Here is a 23094-nt window from a genome sequence, read left to right on the forward strand (position 1 = left end):
TTTGGCACCACCTTTATTGCTGATAACTTGAGATTAGTTATTTGAAATTCCACAGAGCAGATCCTTTAGTAACACCATAATATTTAATGTAACTTAATATCTCTACATATGAAATACTTTTATGCAAAAGAAATGAGCACAAAGCATCAAAAGGTATGGAAACCTATGGCAAAAATAACCAATCTAAGTTACTAACTTGGGCAGGTGGTGCACCAGCTCTGACACAAACACAACATGCTCAGACAGGTAAGCATTAGTACAAACCACCCATTGAACAACCTTAGGTTAACTTTTAAGTTCAGGTTAAGTGTTAAAACTTAAATTAAGCACACAGAAAACAGCCGAGTGGCTCCATACACCACACTGCACAAAAAGCTGATCTTTAAACTATTTCCATCATAACAAGGTTAGAAGAACCTTGCTTTTAAAAAAGATCCAAACCAAAAAACCACATGAAGCCAGTTTGAAAGAGGCCGTGACAACTCACATGAACTAAGCAAAGATTTGGCTTCACCCAGCCCATTTCAAACAAATATTTCCAAAGTCTGCTTACAGATATATGAATATAATTCTGGAATAAACATGAAATTTGTTTTTAATCTGTGATTACCTAATAAAGCGCAGGCTTTGAGTTGCACTAATTCTAACAATATTCTACGTAAACTTAAGTTTAAGTAGCATTACATTATCCCAGCTTACCAGAATCATGCTCTGAAGAAAATGCTGGGGTGAAATGTTATGAACCAGGCTACAAGTTTGTTGTTTCCTGTTAGTTTCCAGACATCTTGGTCCCATATGTATTCCTTGCTTGACTGTGTATGACAGAGAAATATAGTAGCATTGGCAAGACCACAGAGAATAATCACTACTCTGTACCTCAGAGAAAAGTTGTTTAAGCTGCATTCTCAAAATTGCCCTGCTGTAGTGGATAGGTGTACTGCTGCAAAGACCACAATTTAAAAATTAGTGTTTAAGTGTTTCCATAACACATTTTTTTGATACTGAATGCATATGGTTTATTACAAGACTCAAGAACTCTGACACTGTGAAGGATTTATGAGCTATTATTCCAGACAAAATTAGTTGTTACATGAAAAAGCACCAAGAAGCTATCCAAACTGGAAATAAGCAGGGGGAGGAATCAGAATCAGGGTGGACTTTGTGCTATCATTATAAAGCTAGAGCAAATAAAACTAACTGGCATTTACAGATATGTCTCACCTGCAAGAACTTAACAACCTGAAGGTTTAATCTTCTACTCAGGACTTCACTGAATCATACCTACAGAATATTGGGTCAAAATCTAGCTAACCTGACATTACACTGAAATAAAGTGCATGCAACAATTTGCAATTGAATGCCGGGTAAGAAATAATCATGACCATTTGCCATGATGTTGCAAACAAAACTCTTAGCAAAAGGCACACAATCAGCTCAGATCAACTCAACTGCTTTGTTCCATTTGTTGTCACTGGCATCAATGACAGAACAAAAAAGCAAACCATGGGACAACCAGTGCAGGAAGTCAGGACTCTGAAAGATGGTGTTTCCAAAAATACCACTAGAGCAACAGTATTTTCTATTCTAATTAAATCTACAATCTAGAAAATTCAACATATCATAAGTACTGGTGTCTTAGCCTCCATCTTGCCTCCCCCATCACTGAATAGACAATATAGTAGAAACAGTGAGCTTGGATATCACTGTACCTAGTTTAATTTGAAGGAAAAGTAAACATCCTACTTCTCTCCCCACTCCAAAAAACCACATTTTTTAGGGATCCTGCTCACACAAAAACAAGGGGCTTGTGGTGGTGTTTTCAATTCTCCACCTTCTATGGAGGATAACATGCTGAGGAGCTATTTTAAGAACATCTCATTCACTAAGGTCTCCAATTCAGTCTTCAGGGACAGAGATTATTTTCTTGCTGCTTCAACACCTTTACTGGCATGACATTTGCTTCAGAGGAAGTTCATTTGCTGTTCCAACATCAAAACAGAGCAGGAGCAGCTGCCATGAGAGGGATAAAAGGAAACACTGGTGACAAAGAGCAACAGGGTCATTTCTTTGCACCAGAAATGTAGAACAGAACTGCAGAACTGTCACTTTCTCCAAAAAGCTGCAGGGGATAAATACCTCCCCTCTACCTCCTGCAACTGGTGTTTAGCAGCAAGAAGGAAAATGAGATAAAGAACTAAACAATCAGGTTCAAGTTTTTAAATGGCAAATTATTATAAACCAACATTAAGCACCTGCACGCTCCCATTTAAAGCCAAGCTCATGCTTAAGCTCTGCAGTGAGCAAAGAATTCAGTAACTCCTGAAAATTCAAAAGAAAACACTTTTGGCTAGAAAGCACTACAGGGTATGGAGCTCAGTGTTTTGGAAGTGATAGTCTTTGGGATGAATTCAAGCCCCAGCGCTAATCATGATCTTCATATCTGTATATACAGTATATTGAACAAACTTGGGGCAAAGCTGTCAACTGCAGCACAACCACTGCAAAAACTGCACTGCAAAAGCCACAAACAGGGGTGACAGGCCAGTGAAGTGTCTGTAGAGTCTGATCTCCAACATCAGAGATACTGTGTATCTTAGATGACAGCAGCTGCCATTTACACTAGTCGTCCCCTACCCCATGGCTCAGTCCTATCTGTGTAGCTCCACTGAAGTACGCACTATTCCATCATTTTAATCACTTTTCAAAGAAGCAGCCAAATTCCCACACTGCTGCTTTAAAGACAAAGATGAAGCTTATCATGGTCAACGCATCTTTTTGATAGTCTAACAAGCTTATGCTAGGTCATCGACTTGGTTCAACTAGTTGATTTCCCTCCCCGCATCTTCTTAATACATTGCCCAGGGCAGGACAGGGATTTGTCCCTCATTCAGCAAGACAAGCAGAACCCTGCCCTCCTCTTAGATGAAGGCATATTGCCATCCATGCAAACTTTAAGGCACAAACCTTTTACATAATCAAAGATAAAACAAAATATTTTTTCCCCTCTACTCTTCACTGCATTTTGTTAATGATTAATTCATTCCCTTCCAGTTTTATAGAGAAAAGGTTCTCATATAGAGAAAAGTTCTCATCTTTAGATGAGAACTCTAGAAAAATATTCTTTGCAAAGAAAGGGACTAATATACACCAAAAGGAATTTTAACCCTATGATAGTTTGTGTACATGAATGTTTATTCTGTTGTATGTTGGGACCACAGTTTATTCAGAGCATGATATTTATCTGGCTAACCAAACCCCCTCATATTCACAGGCATTAGCACAGTGTTTACAACACCTTAAGGGCTTCAGCATTAGGATTTATTAATAAAATATTACCAGGGTGTTGCAGAAAACTGAGGACTGTATCTGCAGAGTTGTATATCAAGGTATGTGTGGGCTTGTCAAACACCCACATGATGAATTATCAATAGTGCAGCCTGGAGTAACCCTTTTGTGGATCAGAGACAAATCTGTGCAAGTATTTTATTATGCAGTGTTCCACTTCGCATTACTTTTTATGCATTAAAGGGTCACAAAAACCCCTACGTGCATAAGTGCTGGAGGACATTTATGCACAATACTCAGCCATGAAATCAAGAGACTTATTCTAATATTCAGAGTCCTGTTTTCACAGCTAGTTCTTGTGGTACTAGAAAAAAGCCCACAAAACCTATGTCTGGAATTGGACCATAATATTTTACACTGTGCAATATGACACAACCTTGTTGCAAAATTTAAGGTTAAAACACTGCTGAGGAGCAAAGAAATGGAATTGGCTGATTACAAATTGTGTTCCATCCCTCACCCTTATGCAGAGCGCTGTCAAGAAGATTATACCCCTGCAAAGCAAGTAGCAAATTCAAAGGGAAAATAAATCTCAGAGTCAGAAAAGACTAAACTTGATACAGTAGATTTTCAGAAAGGGACAAGCCCGTGCCCTGTGTTTCTTATGCACAGCTATACGTAGTTTTTAAATGAGTTTAGCAAAGGGTGCCTGACAAATCTAGATATACTAGCATTCAGTGTTTGATACTCCAACAGCAGACTTGCTACTGCTTTACAGCACTCTTACTGTGAATAAAATAGTAAGAGACAGATGCATGTCCCCATGAATAACTGTCTTCACCAGTAAGGGATTAGAATTGATCTGTCATGTTTCATCAGCAGTAGTCACCAATCACATATCTCCATGCATCACTGGGGATCACAAATTAGTTGCAATCAAACTGGGCTTTGGCAGGATCTGCCACAGTGTCTCTACCTGCCCAGTTCAAATTACTACGGTTAGATTTTGCCAACTCACTCATTAAGCAGCTCAAGCTCATTGAACTACTCACAAAACTCTCTTGCTCAAAGGTATATGAGCCAGCTCTGTAATGAGCTCCCCCTCAGCAGACTTATGCTTCTTATACAAAGGCATTAAACAACAAGGAAGCACTGACTTACAATAGTACATAATTAATTCATTCTGCAACCCTGTTCTAAGTAGGAGTGATTCATGTAACTAATAGGTAACACTCTCAATTAACAGACCTGTACTGAGGAAAAAAAGGGTCTATTAGAATTTGAGCACACTGTCTGCAAGTTTCATGTTTCCTTAATATTCTTTTAAAAGTTTTCCTTAAACATACCTCTGTATCAATCAACTAGATCTTGTCTCCCTGAACTTTCATAGCACAAAGTACCTAAAAAGCAGTTGAACTGACAGTCTTAAGCTTCACAGCAAGACAGAGGCCAGGGACACCAACTAAAAGCATTTATAAACCCAGTGTGGAAGGAAGATACACTTGTTAGGGTGGGTCATTCAACACTGGCATCTGATGTAACTCCATATGGATGCGTCAGATAAGTGCATCCCTCCAGCTGCCACCTTACTAGTCTCTCACCTCATTGAAAAGAGCTGGTTCAACTTCAAAGGGCAAATAAGATGGATAATATGGCTGTACCATTTAATTAAACTAAAATAAATAAAAAATATAGTGGCTGCCAGATTTTACTTACACTTTACAGACATGGAAACCTTGTAGTAGTCCAGAGTCAAAAGCTGTCAGGAAAACTGGTGGCAACACCAGGACTGAAACTCAGTTCACTTTTGCTCTCACTGCTGAAAATTCAGCTACATTACAACATCTAATGACACTTTCAGAGTATTTAAGACACTTATTTACTAACATACAGCCAAAAGTGAAGTCACCATGGATCTGATTCACTAAAGCTAACAGAAAAATGTTGTATAACAAATATAGCATTCTGGTTCAGGCAACTAACCCTACTCACCAAATAGCAGACCTACAAGTTGCCCCAGATCACTTGGTGGAAATACATAAGTAAGTGGTCAGACTGAAGGCTGGCTGAGCTGGTGAAACTGCTGACTTTTTTCTTTGATATTTACTGAAGATAGTAATCCAAAACCTTGAGATGGTTGGTGTTTTGATGATAACAATAAAGAAAAGGGGCATCAATGAACAGTACAAAGCTTTTTCAACAGTTTACATATGGTATTATTGTTTAAAGTAGTCTGTTTTTCATAGAAATACAGGAAACATTCATGACATTGTAACGCATCATGTGATATTTTTGATGGAAAGCTGCACATGTAGCCTCCTCAACTACCACAGACACTGAATACAATCCCCATTGTGTTGATCTTTCCTTCAAGTAATAAGGATAAAAATACAGCAGGACCTTCAGCTGGTGCTTCCCTCAGGTTAACTGGCAACTGGTTTGCTCATGATGAAGTGTAAACAGATGCTTTAAACACTAATGAGAAGTGGATCCAATTCTCATCTTTTCATGAGCACAATACTTGAAAGAACAGGTTCTCAGGGACATACACTGCTCACGGGGCGATGGCTACACATAGCTTTAAAATGTGCTACCTGAATTACTCTCTATCCACCCTGCTTAATAGCAAACATTGCTGTTCATAAGCTTCTCTCTAAAGGTGCCATATAGTCAACGGGGAAAGAAATATTAAGGTGATGTCCAGACACACCTAAATTAGATTCCTCCAGACAGGGATGCAGTGTGCCTCTTTACCCTTTAGCGATAAGGAGCCTACAGAGATCAGGCTCCTAGATTAGTCACCAAAACTGCCCATGCCTGTGAACGCTTCTCAATATGCAGTCATTACAAGACTTTCAGTTTATGCTAGAAAAAGGTTGACTTTTTCCGTATCACCAAACACTGTTTATGACCATAAATTCAACTACAGTCCAGCAGCAAGAACAAGATAAATCATGTCTTCCTTCCCTTCTTTCCCCAATATGCAATTGCAGATGATTGACTTCCAGCAAATACACCAGTAAAAATTCAACTCTACTGAAAAATCAATTGTTTGAAACCATGTGATCCAATTCACTCAGTAACATACCCAACAAAAAAAATTAAGATGACACTCCATATTTGGACTTGAATAATGCCAGACACATTAATCTGCATACAAATTTAGAAACCAAGATTCCAAACAACGATTATTAAGCAATTGTTCATTTTAACTACTTGGAAAGATTTTGCAATAACAGAGAAAGAAAAAAGTCCATAATGAAAATGTGTGGGAGAGTTTCAAAAGCCTTCAAGTCCTCACAGCACTCCCCTATGCCCAGGTCCACCCACCCTACTTTGCATCCACTTCCTTCCATTGTCCCCCACACCGCACCTCTCCAGAGCTTGAGGGGAAGCAGAGACCAAAAGAGTCCTTGGTGCATGCCAGAGTCACATTAGCAGTTTGTTATCAACTTCAATACTTAGACAGCTAGAAATACAAGCTCTAAATAAGTGTTCTGTCTCTTCTTCCAATACATAGTGTTATAAAATGGCTGTAAACCACATCTGCTCTTGCTTATTTTTAAAAATTAAAGTCTCTGTTTTAAAAACTGTTTCACAATAGCAAAACTCTACTACAGTTCCGGACTGGAATATTAGCTAACAACATTTCAAAGTGCAACAGAACAGTTTTAACAGAGAAACTTGTCTTAACTCTTGCAAGGCTTTTCTTGTTTACATCCTCAAACAGCAGACAAAGTTTCCAAAACCCGTTCTTAAAAAGATTTTGCACTCAAGTTTTAGGAGTTACCACAGGCTTCCACATTTATAGTTTTCTTTCCCCCATGCTGTATAGGAGTCCAATGATGTTGTTCAGGGTTTTAGACACACAGAGGAAAAGAGAGATCACAGTACTTGATACTATGCCATCAGGGATTTGTTGGTAAAACTTCAGCAATGCAGTTGTACTGTTATAGTTCTGCTAGTCATTTTTCCAGGAACCAGATGCAACGAGGAAAAGGCTGTCAGCTCACCCGCAACAGGGGCGCATCCAAATTCACAAATTCACCATCAGTCATTTAGTTCCTCTGGAACTGCTCACCCAGTTTAATCACATGAAGGAACATCTTTATCACTATCAGAGTTAATTTAACTCTACTACCACCATGGGTAAGGCTCTGGTAACCAGGAGTTTTTCTAAAGTAAAACTATTAATTAGGTACAATTAATATTGAAAAAAGAAAGTGGAAAGCATTAAAATTGTCGAGCTTTTATTAATCTCTATGTTTTAGGGAACACTTATGCTTATACGAACCACACTGCATTCCCCCAGCATGCAGATTCATGGAATAAGCGAACTAAAACAAAAAGGCACAGAAAAAAATTTTGTCCTAGGTTAACACTACTTCACATTTGAAACTTGACTTCTGAGCACTGTAATAAGCACGCTGCAGCAAGCCTCAGGAAAACAGAGAAGAGTCACCTATAGCGTCTGGCAATAGCTATCTGCTGAAGGGATCTGAAACCTCCGATATTTTTTTTCCTCCTGACCCAAGGGAAGGGGGAAGCTCACCCCACAGTGACTCTGGGCTTCCCACCCGCTTCTGGAGCCCACAGGCAAGGCTTGGGCCCTCAGTGCCTGCACTACCCACTTTCCACAGTCTCACTTGCTTCAAGCCTTCGAAGTAAAGCCTTCGAGCTTTACCTTCCATTCTTAAAATCGAAGGGAAAAAAAAAAATCCACAAGAAAAACAAAATTAAAAACCCCACCCCACTCACCTCCCTCCCCCTAAAACACCGAACCCCACACATTTCGAGGCCACCACCTGTGTTTAAAGCACATTCGCCTTTCCGTTAGCTTATTTTGGGAAAGACAGTTTTATAAATCACCTTCGTCTGGAGAGCGGGGCTGAGGCACAAACATCTACCTCAGGAAACCGAGCTCCTCTTCCCCCGCTCGGCCCCGGGCGGCGCGGAGGGCCGGCTCGCCCCGGAGCCCACACAGCCCCGCGGGCCCCCGGCCGGCCGGAGGGCGCCGGGGAGCCAAGAGGCGAGCGGAGGGCCGCGCTGAGCTGCGTTGTGGCCCGCTCCCCCAGCCCAGCTCCCGCCCCGCTCCCCGCCACCCCTCAGCACCCGCAGTGACCTCCGCGCCCCGCCGCGTCCTCATCTCACCCCGCCCTACAGCCCCATTGGCTCCTCCCGCCGCTCATCAGCTGGCTTCTTACCTCCCATTGGCCAGCTGCCCACCTGCAGACGAGAGCGCCGACGGCTTCCTCGTCCGTCACCCGGCGCCGCGCACTACGATTCGAAGAATAACGGCTCCTTTAACGCCCATCGCGGCTAACCACTCGTAGGGAGAGCTGTCAATCACGTTGCCGCCTGGCCTCCTGGTACTATTGGCCCAGTGACCCCTTTTCGGGCTTTCCTTTCTCCTCATTGGCTAATTAGATCGGATAGGGGGCGGTGATTGGGCAAAAAGCCGGGCTTGGGGGCGGGATTCGGCTCAGAGGGAGAGCCAATTGGCCAGTGGGCTGGAGCGGCAGCATGTGATTGGCAGGAAAGGTGAAGAAGGCGGGGCCGCCTGAGGTGAGGGTTGTATGAGGTGAGGGAATCTCGCGGGGTCTCGCTAGCTCTGGGCGCGGAGGCGCGCGGTGATTGGGCGGCAGGGGTCAAGGGGGCGGGACTGAGTCAGGGAGTCTCCGCAGCGGCCGAGTCCTATGGGCCGGCCGAGCTGGGTCCCGCTCGTTGATTGGGTGGGGGCGGCTCTCGCGGAGCCTGGTGGGCCGGGTCCGATTGGCTGCGGGCGGGTGTCGGGGGCGCGCGTGCCCCGCATGGGGGCGGGGGGGGGGGCCGGCAGGCAGGCCGGGTGCGCGTGCCCGCTGTGCGCTCCGCGCTGGGGCTCCGTGAGGAGGTGAGTGGCGGCGGCGGCGGCGGCGGCGGCGGGTCGGGCGGCCCAGGCGGCGGCGGCGGCGGCGGCGGCGGCGGCGGCGGCGGCGGCGGCCGGGGGGCGGAGCGGCGCAGCGCGGCGGGGGCCTGAGAGCCCGCCGCCCCCCCCCACCTCTGCCTGCCGCACGCACGCACGCAGCGGAGACCCCCTCCCCCCACCCGGCCCCGGCCCTTCCCGCCCCGCCCCGCCCGCCGGAGGGGGGGCCGCAGCCGCCGGCGCCCCCCGCTGAGGCGCTGCCCGCCGCCGGTGCTGGGTCAGGCTGTCAGGGCGCCGCCGCCCCCATCGCATCCTCCCCGCGCCCCCTTTATCCCCCGGCCCCGCGCTCTCCCCTGTCATCCATTTGTCACTTTCCCCTCTCCCATTTCCCCCCCTTCGCCCCTTCCCCCTCTCCCTCACCCGTGGCTTCCTTTCCTGCCCCGTCCCTGTCTCTTCCTCCATCTATTTTTATCTTTTCATCCCCTTTTGCCCTCCCCCTCCTCTCCTCGCTCCTTCCGTCCCTCCTCACTTTTTCTGGGTGCTTGTGTGTGTGTTTCAGGGCCTTCGAGGAAAAGTTGCAAACTCCCAAGTTTTTTTTTTTTTGTTTGTTTCTTTTTTTTCTATATTTGAGGGAGCAGGTGTCTGAAAGGAGGGAGCTATGTAGGAGGTGCCTGGGCGCTCAGGGAGGTTTCGAGGAGATAAATGGAGAGGATGTGGGAATGGAAGGGGTAGGCTTGTCAGACCTCGCAGGGTGTTCCAGGGAAGAGACTCCAAATCCTCCTTCTGGAGGGAAGGGGGATTGATGCCCGTATTTCTTTTTTATTAAAAACAAAAACAAACAACAAAACAAAAGTGAAGGAAAAAAACCAAACAAAACCCAACCCAGTTGCCCAAGGATGGAGTTTCAGTAGCCGACCACAGCTGGACTCTTGGGGGAAGAGGGTTCGTGCACTCTGGCTCACGCACACATGAAGAGATTCTCCAAATTGTTTGGCTTCCTGAAGAGATAAGGCCAGCTGAGCTCAATGCTTTTAAAGGTGGGCCGTGTATGATGAAACCCAACTTCTTTTAAAGTGTAGCAGATTTCATTTTTATGGCCAAATGACAGCTTGACCCAGTTGTTATCCAATCAAAGGGCATTTTTTTGAATGTCTCTTTGTGGCACAACAGCCAACGCAAAAATGATGGCGGCTTACAATGGCGGTACGTCTGCAGCAGCAGCAGGTCACCACCACCACCATCACCACCACCTTCCTCACCTCCCTCCTCCTCACCTCCATCACCACCACCACCCTCAACATCACTTGCATCCAGGCTCTGCAGCTGCGGTACATCCCGTACAGCAGCATGCCTCTTCGGCAGCTGCGGCCGCAGCAGCTGCGGCCGCGGCCGCAGCAATGTTAAACCCAGGGCAGCAGCAGCCATATTTCCCATCACCGGCACCGGGTCAGGCCCCTGGACCAGCTGCAGCAGCCCCAGCTCAGGTACAAGCTGCAGCAGCTGCTGCAGTTAAAGCGCACCATCATCAGCACTCACAACATCCACAACAGCAACTGGATATTGAGCCGGACAGACCTATTGGATATGGAGCCTTTGGTGTTGTCTGGTGAGTAAAGAAAAAAACCTGAACCGATTTTTCCGTTTCATTTTTTTACCAGATCATAATTCATTCTTGTTTTTGTCATTTGAATCTGAATACAAGAAAGCTGCTTACTACAATTTTTTTTACCAGTTTTCTGTTCTTCGAAAGTTGGCTTCACTTGTTTCTCTTGGCAGAACAAGGTTTAGAGTGGTGAGGAGCAACCTCTGACTAACAGGCCACGCCATCAATCTCTTTTGAGACAAATGCAACGTGTTTATATACCTTCTGTGCATTTTATTAGAATGTGTATGTTATGTAGCTAAGCTGTGCTCTTCCTAAAGCTTCAGGTTAACAAATGAGCATTAGAATATATGTTTTGACCTGACTTAAGTGTTAGAAATTAAAAGCATATGAAAATGTCTTCCTTCTTCAGTCACCTGTCAAGATCTTTGTCTAGGAGACTGTTTGACCTGCGGTAGCATGCTACCTGAAACAGAATATCTGAACTTTGTTCTCCTCTCATAAATGTAAATGGGATTTTCTGTCTTAGTGTAGTACTGCCTACAGTCCTTTTATTCCCCCAGCTGCTATTTCAGGGCATTTTGTCAGTGGAGCGTAATCTCTTCTGACACGTTTTGTGACCACCTTAATATAATGTATGTGATTATTGCCCTTCAGGATCACTGAAGCAAAGCTGGCATGATTTTTTATATATTTTTTTTTATTTTTTATAAATGGTTGTCAGTTTACTGTACTCTGAAATGTTCATTAGAAACATGAAAGCTGCCTTGGTGCTGTTTTTTAGAGCAAGCGTGTTGCAGCACACTTCCTGTATCACAGATGCAAAGTTTGAAGTGTCCCTACAGAACTTTCCACAGCATTCAGTTGACGAGGCTTTCTGTGGTGCTTATGGAGTTTTGCTTTAGGTACTGTTGTACTTTAATTTTACTGAGATAGAAGTATTAAGTGGCCAGGGTTGCAGTCTGTACCAGCATATGGTGGCGAAGTGCTTTGCAGGACAGGCTTCAGAAGAGCAAGACATGTTTTTCCTTTGTCCCAGCCCTTAAAGTTGGCCACTCATAACCAGACCAGTGTTCGTCATCAAATCATGTTTTCTAAGAAGGCTGAACAAGCTGCACAAACTAGGTGCAGGTTAATGTTCCAGTTGATCTTGTGTCCCTTAATTCAGAAGGCCTGGGGAGCTAATTTAAATGCTAAGTTTTCAAAGTCATAGGGGTGCTGTTGTACGGCTAGCACTGCTGCGATCTTGCCTATGGTGCAGTATAAAAAAGTCAATATCAAAGAATGAAAACTGACAAAAAATCCGCCGTAAAAATTATTTAAGGATTATTTCCATCTGTTCATTTTTTTTAATCAAATGTGGAGTTTTTTTAACTTAATTGTTACAGGCTTACTTAAATTTAGATTGTTATGTAAGGTCAGACCTTGTTATTGTTTCTACAAGCATTTTGTTTACCTGTGTATGTTTCCTAGGTCCTTATTTTCTGAGTTCTATTTGCCAAAAAATGAGGTGCAGAGAGAGATCTGCTTTCATAATATTCAGTAGAATGAAAGGTCAAGCTTACATATTTTAATACAATGTCGTTAGTAGTGCTGAGGGGAAAAAAAGAAGTGTAGAAAGAAGACTCTGCTCTTGAATGACATCAGGTAGAACAGTGCCAAAAGAGTCCACCCATCCCTAGACCATGCAACTGCATCCACACAAGCAGGAATTGCCATTGGTGGGACTATGCTTGCAAAGTTGTAACTACAGCTTTTACTTCAAGATAAGAGCAGCTTAAAAAAAAAAAAAAAAAGAGGGAGGTGATTGAATAAAATAAAAGCAGAAGCTTGGAGGTCAGATTTCCTTTGGTAAAGCTGTAAGGCTCCACAGACTGAGAATGTAATTGGCTGAAATACAGTTCCTCTTTGCTTACATATATTTGATTTCAGTGGTCACTGTTAGGCTCTTGGCATTTCCTATTAACTGCTGCAAGTGAATGCAGACTGAATTTAAGACTCTGTGAGCAATAATTAAACTCAATTTTAGATTTCAATCAAAACATGAAAGAATGCCCCTGTAATTTCATTTTAGCTATATGAGATAATGCAACTGGACATAAACGTTGATTTGGATATTTGTAGTGTAAGTTGATTTAGACATGAAAAACATACACTTTGGTACAAGCGTAACAAAATTTTTAGTAACTTAAGGCCTAAACTAATTTTGAATAAGGATTCTGTTGCTTATTTGTATCTCTCTCTGAGCATGTGTTGGCACTAATAGATAAGTAAGAAGTTTGTATCTGTACTTCTGAGGGAAATGGATGTTATTCTACAGACAGTTTGAGTATTTGAAGAAGCAGTCTTTCATCTTGCTACTCACATGTGTCATTGCATTGTCTAGAAAGATACAGCTCATCCTGCAGTTAAGTTTAGCTCGTCAAATAAGTCATCAGTAGCGTGTGGCATTGAGTTTCCCATTAGCTTACTGAGAGATTATGACTTGGCAGTTGAATTAGCATTTGTCATTAGTTCATTTGTCTGGTACTTTATGATGTTTTGGGGTAGCTAATGTACTGCTGGAGTTTTTCACTCATGATGAGCCAAAGCATCGTGCTTCAGCATTTTCATTATTAACTCATGCACGCTTGTATTGCTGCTGCTAGTATTTGTACACGCAAACTGTATCGTTGCTCATCTAGTCATCATTATATTTTAAATCAACTATCCTTGGCACATTATCTCCTTTGACCACATGTGGATTTTAAAGTGAACTTAACCCAAGCTGGAAAAGTAGGAAATTTCATGAACAATCGGCATTAAATTGTTATATTTATCCATTTTCATTGCGCTTTGACATAAAGATGTGCATAATAATGCAATACCAATGCTTGGTGTTTCACCAACTGTGACAAAAGAGGTGGTGGTGGTGGTGGTGGTGGAAGTTGCTGAAGCAGGAAAAGATGTGTAGGTACCTTCCCCCAGGTTCTGCAGATTTGCTTAACTGCGCTCTAGTTTGGCAAATTGCCATGAACAAAGTTGCGTACCTAATTTGCTGAAAATACAGCAATCTGCTCTTTTAAGTATTTGCTGTTAACCCATTCTTAAAGTGTTAAAAAATACCCGGGTTTTAGTTTCAGTGACAAACGCAGTGCCCCGTGTTTCAAATTGCCTATCGGATTTTGGGGAGTCTTGTGTATATTCTAAGAATAAGGAGCTGTCCTTTGCAGAAGTGCTCCCTATTTTGCTGGGGAGATATGCTACTGCCATCTGGTGGGATTCTTAATAATAATAATAATACTAATAACAATAATAATAATAATAATAATACATATTTGTTGAACCTGCCAAGGCTCATAGGTTTTGGAGTGAGGGGTAAAGCCTTAATACCTCTGCAAGAGGCGCTCATGGTGTTTTCATGCAGGATTCCTAGACCAGTGAAGAGGGACTGCAACTTCTGTGGAGGTAGACAGGGGATAATTACTTTTGTTGCTGGTTCAAGCTGCTAACACTGCTGCTGAAATTTTATGAAAAGGTCTTGTTGGTTGGGTTATATCCACTCCCGTGGGATAAGACACTCTGACTCTGTAAGGTATGTGGGGATTGTATTTGTCTTATGTGTGTCTCTAATTTTGAAAAGTTAGTCATTCATCAGAGATTGTGAAATCAAGCAATCTGTTTTATTATTATCAAAACTACATTAAAAGGCATCTCTGTGGGAAATCTGTAACAAATGACAATAGAAAAATGTTGTGTTTTTTTTTTAAGTCCTGATTTACACAGTTTTAAATGGCAGTGTGGTTTTTAACATATTTGCTTCTAATGCTTTTTATTCAGAAAGTTAAACAGCAGTATAATGTTCCATATAGTTTGGCTGTTGATGTTGAGACAGGACTTTTAAAGGCAGAAATAATTTAGCCTAAATCTACTGTTCATTCCTGGCCTTCAAAGGCTTAAAATCGCTAAAGTTATTGCTAAATAAAAATCAAAATAATATTGCATACAATTGATTGTTGCCTGGACCCTGGAACTATTTTAAGAGGGTTTTATCGCTATGCTGGTACTAAGCACGGCAATAAGAAAGATGTTTCCAGGATAAACTGATAATCTCCTAACTGTTACGTTAGAGGAATCTGTCATGCTGAGCAAGTATGCATTAATAGATAATTTGTTTTGGACAAAATTGCTAGAATGTATATTGGGGGAAAAAAAAAGATGTTACAGCTTCAAAAAAGTATGAATAATGGCAGGATAAGTTCTTCTGATGTCTGATATTGCTGTGAACCATGATGATGTTTTGCATAGCTAATGCAAATAATAATGCAAAAGTCCAGTGTGGTAAGCATGAAAAGTTTAGAAAAAGCTGAGTGGTTTTGTTTTATGAAACCCTTTAAGACTTTCAGTGTGAGAGATTTTTTTTTCCTTAAGCTAAAGTGGTTTGTATCATGATCTTTTTCCCGTTCCTCAAAACTCACCTGTTAGTAGAAGGCAGTACTTGAGCATTAGGAAAATGTCACATGTTAAACAGCATTTGGATGGACAATTGTTTGGTTTGCTTTAAACTATTTCATCTGACATTTTGTATTAGTCTAAAATTACTTTTTTGTTATTAGTCAAAAAAATACAAAAGGACTCTAAAATTTGTCCTGGAGCTCTCATTGTGAGTGAGACTGAGCATAAATGGAGAACTGTAAGCAGGAAGTGATAGCTCTGGTAGATGGAACAAAATATCCACCAGAATTGGATAAAGAGGCTCTGGGAGGAGTAATCCACACCAATAATGTTATCCGGCAAGGAGATCCCTACAAAACATTCAAACTAAGCAAATCCAAAACAAATCCAAAGAGCTTTTTAAAGTACTGATATAACAGCTGGCTAAGATGCAACAACAGTACTAATCAAGAATATAATTCAGGGTTTTTCTTAAGAGTGCAGAACATCTGCAGTGTGATATGTTGATTTTTGGTGTAGTGAAATTTGCTTTTAGTAATGGGCAACAAAAATATTTAAAATTAATAAATAAAATGGTCAGAAAGAGTTAAAAAAAGTCCTTCCAGGATATTTGGAGGACTTGGCTTCTGTGTTGACCGTTGTATTTATCATTGCTGGTGATCTTTGCTCCATCTAGCTAAATATGAAGCTTTTCCATTCACATGATACGTCTGCTTTGTCTACGTAGACTGTATCAGAAAAATGTGAACAGAAATTTCCAGTTAGGAAAGATTACAACTGTTTACTTCTTTCTAGTTCAAGTATGCAAACACTTTCCATTAGAAGCTATGATATAAATGTCATTATTATTGCCTGACTTCTTCTGGATGACATTTTAAAAATAATGTCGCCTTTCATTTTTCAGCTGGGTAGGGTGTCTTTACTACTAGGAGCCTGCCTTGAATGGGCTGTGAGTTCGGGCCAGAACCATTCCAGATAGGAGCACTGCAGTGAATGCTGGCTTCTTTGATTTTCTGCTTTTTGTGTTATACTTCAGTGAGTTTTTCTGTTGTCTGGGGTGTCTGATGCAGATAGGCAGTCATTTCCTAAGAAAGAGACTGAGTCATTTCTATCCAGTTTTTTCTTGGAGGAAACCATGAGGATGCCTAAGGCAAAAGAGGCAATGCTGGCAGTGGGCACATTACTGAGCAGAGTGTGTATCGTGTTTCACACTTCCCATCACAATCTAGGGATCTGCAGGTGATTATCTTTAATCGCTATGTCAGTATTTTTTAAAGGATTGTTTTATCTAAATTGGATTCTGACTCTATTTGTGAAGAAATATAGTAGAGAAATGATCTTACTCAGTTTTGCAAAGCTTATACGTTTAAGTTTTTTTTTTTATTTCATGAAAAGAAAAATTCTGTTAACATTTAGATGTCTATTGCCCAAATGTGCTGAATTAAATGAAACAGATATAATAACTCCATGCATTTCAATTAGACGTTGGGAATTAGGTGAAATTCTATCTAAGTAATATACTAGATTGTTCATTATTGTCTTGTAAGATGATGCAAGAAGGAAGAATGTGGATAACATTTTTTCTCCCTGAAAGTTGTGCGAGGACCATTTTGGATAAATTAGTTCACTGTAAATTATGCCAAGGTCAGCATTTCACAGGTCACTTGAAATGCACGTTGTTTTGCAGCACCTGCAAATCTTTATGTCGTTTGTATCCACATACATCTGTATGCTGAAAATACAGTTAGGTCGTGGTAGCATTCGGTATTTGCTTCGTCTGAATTCTGCAAATGTTACAGCAGAACAGCTTGTGACTGGATCTACAATGTAATATTGATTCTCCAGAAGACATATTTCAGATGTTCTTTTCCCCTCTCCCCCCGACATACTCTTTCACCTTTTTTTAAGAGAGTGTTTAAATTGTCGATTTCACTAATCCAAAACCACAAATGCCATTAGTGTTTATAAATGGGTGAAGGTGTAAGCATTCATACCAATTGTCTATGATCAAACAGAGTAGTAAATAAAGGCAAGTAACAAGTGTGTGTGTTGTATGAGGCTGCTTGATGTCGCTAGGCTGCTTGATTTCTTGGGGGAACAATGGAATTGCGAGTGAAAATAGCTTTGGGCAGGTAAAGTAGAAGGAAGCCTTTGGGATATGTTTGAAGTGTTTTTTGATGACTTGTAATGGTTGTATCTGGGTCTCATGTATCTTTAATCCTCTGGAAAGTTCTGCCTTCTGGTCTGGAATACTTAACATTCAGCTTTTCATATGAGAAGAGCTAGCTTAAAGTTGTATAGAGCTTTCTTAAACCAAATTTGTGTTTATGAAAATGAACAATAATTTGTTAATATAATTGGCAATGTTTTTTTTAAAATGGCATGCTAAAAAATCCACAAAGAACTGTAATTTAAGTGTTAGAAAATAAGAGAACTGAGAAACTGGCTTGGTCTGCAAAACTGAGCATAGATGAATGTATTTTATGATGGAGGGAGATGTTTGAGGGAATAATACTGTATTTTATGTTAAACTATTTCTGTAGCTCTTGTATACAAGTAGACCCATCTGTTCGGTGTTTAAGAGTTAGCTTTTAAAGTCCTGGTTGTCTGAGTTGTTTGTAAGCAAATACTGAACAGTAGCTTTACTACTAGATTTTGTGTACCAGCAAGATCTAGCTCCCAGGTTTTGTGGTTTTTTTTTTAACATGGAAGCTTTGGTTACTTGAGTAAAGCGTGCCTTTGTTTCTTAATAAGAAAAGTTGCAGTGAAGCGGATGAGTCCTCTTATTACACAGAATGTGAAAAATTTTCTCCTCTCCATTTTTGAGAGACTGAAATGGCACATAGGGAATGCTACAATCTTCTTGCGTGACCTGGGGATAATTTAGTTGGTTGGAGTGTGCAGCTGGGTTGCAACATTTAATCAGTTTACGTCTGTATTCTGTTTGGCCTAGCAAGGGTTCTCTGTGCTGACTTTGTGGTGGCTGCCCCTATAACCATTCTGGTGTTCCCAATTCCTTGGTAACACTTGTCTTCTCTTACAGGACTTGGTATAAGGTATGCTGAAGCAATGTTAATTACTTGCTAGTAGCAATAATATGTTATGTTATAGGACTGTTCTAACTGGTCCAAATAGAATTTCAACTGAGACAAAGGATTAATTAAATTTTTTTTCTACCTTTGTTGGTTATACCTTTGCTGTGTTTAGATTTTTGGTAGTCTGATTTCTGTGTTTATTCGCTAACTCTGGAGATTACCTGAGAATAGAACTGGCTACATTGTTGAATTTGTTGAAAAATGAAAGTTGTTGAAACAGAGAAATGAGAAGATGCGGGCACAATTTAGATTTTAAAATCCTTCTGGAATATGTGAAGTATTGTAAAAAGTAGGATCTCTACTCAGAACAGCTTCTAGGGTTTACTGAAAACCCATTTATTTCTGGTCAAAAGAATTCAATAAAAAGAAGCTTGGCTCAGTTACTGCAATTTCCTCTGTAACCTTTGGAATCTAAGAGTAAGCACTTGATTAAGGATGAAGTTATAAATATTACGAGAGTAATCTGTCTGAATATGTTTGGATTTTGTTTCTGAAATTCAAGTACGCAGTACGCCTGGTACTTACTTAATAGCTGGTGTCCATTTTAAATTTCGGTAATAGATTATTTAATGGCTGTGATCAATGACTATGTTCTCTATTGCTTAGTACCAGGTATTTACAGTGATATAATCACTTTCTGTAAACAAAATATAGTCTCAGTTGCCAAGCTGTAGCCTGGATTTATGCCAGTTTGAGTCTGTCATAAATTCCCTGTACAGTTGGGGAATTCTTAAAGTAATAAATCATGTTTTTAGGTAATGCAGCTTTAGTGTTGATTACACTAGTAAACAGACTCACTAGCACTGTTGTAAACTGCCAAGTTTGGAGTTGTATAGATCTCCTCCCATGTTACCAGTTATGGAAATAACAGTATATGGTGATGTGTGTGCAGGAGATGGGGGAGAGCAGAAGCCTGCGGAGTTGAAGAGTGGGAGCTTCTGGGAGGAGAGACGTGGGATGAGGATGGCTTAACTAGAAACGCAGGATGGAGGAAGTGGGAGAATCCCTGCTGTTTGTGAAATATCCCATTGGCCAGGGCCTGAACTGTGTCTTGCATCTGTCACTGACGACATTTCTCAAAGATGACAGTTATCTTGTCCGAGTTGGAATACTGCAGATTGGTTTTCAAACACAGGAAGAAGCTTTATAGCTCTTGAAGTTGTCTAATGTGGCTGTGTTCTGCTGTTCCACAAACAGTTAAATACATTTGGAATGGACAAAGCCCCAGTGCTATAATTTGAAAATACATCACATAGTAGATGCTGTAAATGTTGCTTTATTGTGAGTAAAACTAACTATTACATCCAATTTTGTAAAAGTAGACCCCTGAGTGAGGTAGTAGATGCTTAAATGAAAGTGGCTTATGACAGGCAGTACAAATATGTATGCAAAGGATTGAGGCTCATGTGGTTAATGTATTTATTTATTGATAATAGTATTTGTCCATAATAAGCAGTAACAAGGGAAAAAATGAAAGCAAGTAAGCAAGTGATCGTGGATGGGATGGGTGGTGAGTGGGGTGGTAGCTAAAGGTGGTACAAACCACAGCGATTATCTGCTACCTAAATATAGAGAGGTTATAAACATTAATGTTGTTGTAGCCGTAAGTCATGCTTTTAAAAAAATTAATATAGGTAGCATAATTTCTTTACTTCTGTGTCCTGTCCCGTCCCCCCAGTGTTTTGACTGTCCTTTTCATCACTTCCACCACTTTCCTTGTTTTCCAGTATTGTCTGCGGTACTTCATATGAAGCGCACCTTATCAACAGCACGTTTAGATGAAGACAATAGTGTTTAGATACGCGGGCTGCATTGTAGAAAAATACTGCTTCTCAGTGGAAATCACTAGAGCTCCATCCATAGTGCATTGTAGGAGTTCACCTGTAAAAGAGCAAAGTCATCTGCTCTACGGAAACATTTGACATTCCTTAGTATGTCATATATGCCATATGAATGGGGTGCAGACTTGCCTGTGATGTAAGGCATGTGCAAATACTTGTGATTCAAGCGTGTATATCACAGAATTGAGTATCTTCTAGGGAAATCCCCAACTCACCTATGGTCAGAAGTGCCCTAACTTGGCCAAAGTATCATACTATTAAAGCTGTTAACATACTGATAAGTCTAATATTTGATTTTATATTGTAGAGTACACTGAGAGCCTTGATCGATGAAATTGTCAGCACATTTTTTGACGTTTCAGCATTCAGTAATTTTGCTCCAAATTGCCTACTGGGAGTTTCAGTAATCATGGAAAAAATTACAGTTGTGTTCAACTGAACTCAGGTGTGTGATGTGGGAGTGCGTACAACGTGGTACAATGCTGGAGTACGCGAGTGCATACAGCCTCACAGAAGAGGGACCAGGAGACTAGACAAGCAGCATTAGGTGAATACAGCCTGTTACCAAAATGCATTGCTGTTCAATACACCAAAACACCAGAACAGTCGGGACTTCATTTTAATACTTAAAGCCCTATCTTCTTTTGTTAGGTGAAAGTGATGATAAATGTACACTTAATCAGCCTTGATATTAAATAACTTCCGTGGCTATGGCTGACTTTGGAACATGGCCATGCACAGTGTTTAAAAGTGCTTAGTAAGAATTTGAGCTTTAATCATGAGGGCTGTAGCAGAATCAGTGTGTCCTAGTTGTACCATTCTTCAATTTCCTGATGTGGTGTTTTTCTGTAAAGGCTTGGAAGCATATGTGAATGGCATTTTTATGCCATTTATGATGTTGGATAAAACACCAGAAAGATTGTAGCAAAATCATATTGTATAATATGTACTTTGATAAATTATCTTGTTATTTCTTTAATTTTCTTAGAACATGGTATGATGGTATTTACATGTAATTTGAAAAATTAAATTCAGAGCTTTCTGTTCAAGAACTCTTGCAGGAAATTTTGTAGAAAAGTAAAATATATTGGGAAATGTAGGAATCCTTGGACTCTAGAGAAGGCTTTTCTTTTCCCCATTCTCTAACATATGCAAATACATTTTAATAGGTGCAAAAAAATTGCTCATCAGAGAAACCAGTGTTTTAGTTTCCTTGTCATTTTGGAATGGTCCTATGCCAAATTTTAATCCTAAATCTATTCCTGGTTTCATGGGAATATTTTTCATTATTCTGGCACCACCAGGCGGTGCTCTTATAGTTTCCTTTTTGTAAGCTAAATGGAGTGCCAGAATAGAGCCTTTGCTTAGTAGGAGCAATAAAGCTGAGATTGGTACTGAACTGATGGTCCAGTAGTTATTCTGATTTTGATCTACGTTATTAGGTTTTTTCTGAACAGCTACTAACTTTCCCTTCTCTCTTGAAAGCGTGCATAGGGTTTTTAACTTCAGGTAATATATTTTATTATTTTATTTAATATAAATTCTTGTAACTATTGAAGAATATTTGTCTATGAATAGCAAAACTTTTTCCATAAAGGAATTAGCAATTTTCAAAAATTAACAACCTTCTTCATGTGAAGTAATTGCTGAGATTTGTGCTAGCACTTGTTGAGCTCTACAAACGAGACTTGAAATCCAACCTAGTTGTAGATTAGCAATGAGAGAGTCTGGTGTGTGGTCTGGGTCAGTAGACTTTGTTTCACTGAAAACCATTTTATTTTTCTTTTAACTGTTTTGGTTCCTAATTAATAGGTTAAAGTTTATTACAGGAATACAGGAAAAGTTATATGACAGTCTGTTTTGAACCCTTTCCATTTGTGTATGGCGCTTTGTCTGCAGTGGCAGCTCACAGTGCACTGACTTCTGAACAGAATGTCTTTCTGTCTCTTAACAGTACCCTTCTGGCTTCTTCCTGCCTTCGTTTTTAAAGGCCCTTGACAACTGATAAGAAACTATTTGAAAGCCCTAAATAAGAGCTTCCACCCCCACCCAGAGATTACGTAGTAAGCAGAACAAAAACATTGTTAAAAAGGTTGTTCCCATATAGCAATATAACTTTTCTTTGGACATTTCTATAAGTTCTTGTTGGCTCACTTACTTCAGATCTCTTACCTGGAGGGAGAATATCTTGCAGGTACATTTTATGCAAGAAGGAAGAGAATGTATCAGTTATTCCCAGACTGCTTGCAATCCATCTTTCTTAATTTTATCGATTCCTAGGCTAGCCTTTTTAGGTAAAATGAAGAAGAGAGTTTTCTGAATCTCTGAGTGCTTTCTGACTCTCCTGTGTTGTCCCCAATTACTTTTGAAATCCTGTACACCAGACCTTGATGTTGATTTGTAGCTTGTGGTTACGTTGATGAAGCAAAATTATTGTTCTTGTAGTTGTTCTGACTGACTGATGGGACAAATGGATTTGATGGATCAAATAGGTCATGGAAAGACACGATATTAATCAAATGAATATGCATAATGTAATACTACACAAGATTACAAATGTAGTCTGTATGGAGTACTTAGTGTCCAAACGTGCCTTAACTTCAACAGTTATTGCATCTGGCTTGAGGTGTAGCTAACAGTTCAGAAAGGTGCACCTGCCAACTAGCTCTTAACTCTTTGTGAACATTTAAAAAAACAATAAAGACAGTCAAAACAATACAAGAAAAATTGAAGTACTGTTTTTTGGGTTGGTTTTTGTTGTTTTGTTTGTTTGTTTGTTTTGGTTTTTTCCCCCCAAAATGAGGAGTCTTCCATTCAACCATCATTTTTCACGCCATGATTCCTATTTCAGCTGCAAGGACATATCCAGAACAAGCAAGAACAGACACAGGCTGAAAGTGACGTCTTGGAAAATGAAGATCTGCCAATAGTTCT

General features: G+C 40.7%; 2 protein-coding genes across 7 annotated transcripts in view; one reads left to right on the forward strand and one right to left on the reverse strand.

The window, feature by feature from the left end:
• The window catches only part of LYRM9 (LYR motif containing 9), a 45419-nt gene extending 36857 nt beyond the window's left edge, over nucleotides 1–8562 (reverse strand). Inside the window, exon 1 of one of the 4 annotated variants that reach the window (XM_075112973.1) lies at nucleotides 8155–8285. The gene's annotated coding sequence lies outside the window, so the exon portion shown is untranslated. Of the gene's footprint in view, nucleotides 1–8154; nucleotides 8430–8489 lie in introns of those variants that run through there. The other 3 variants (XM_075112970.1, XM_075112971.1, XM_075112969.1) reach the window with 3 other exon arrangements.
• Nucleotides 8563–9106: 544 nt separating this feature from the next.
• Nucleotides 9107–23094, forward strand: part of NLK (nemo like kinase) — a 64269-nt gene continuing 50281 nt past the window's right edge. For 2 of the 3 annotated variants that reach the window (XM_075112739.1, XM_075112741.1), the window contains exon 1: nucleotides 10204–10793. In XM_075112739.1, coding sequence (XP_074968840.1) covers nucleotides 10336–10793 — 458 coding nt within the window. In that variant the 5' untranslated portion in view covers nucleotides 10204–10335. Of the gene's footprint in view, nucleotides 9176–10203; nucleotides 10794–23094 lie in introns of those variants that run through there. The other variant, XM_075112740.1, reaches the window with a different exon arrangement.

This window comes from Phalacrocorax aristotelis, chromosome 18, assembly GCF_949628215.1.
Source record: "Phalacrocorax aristotelis chromosome 18, bGulAri2.1, whole genome shotgun sequence".
Taxonomy (NCBI): domain Eukaryota; kingdom Metazoa; phylum Chordata; class Aves; order Suliformes; family Phalacrocoracidae; genus Phalacrocorax; species Phalacrocorax aristotelis.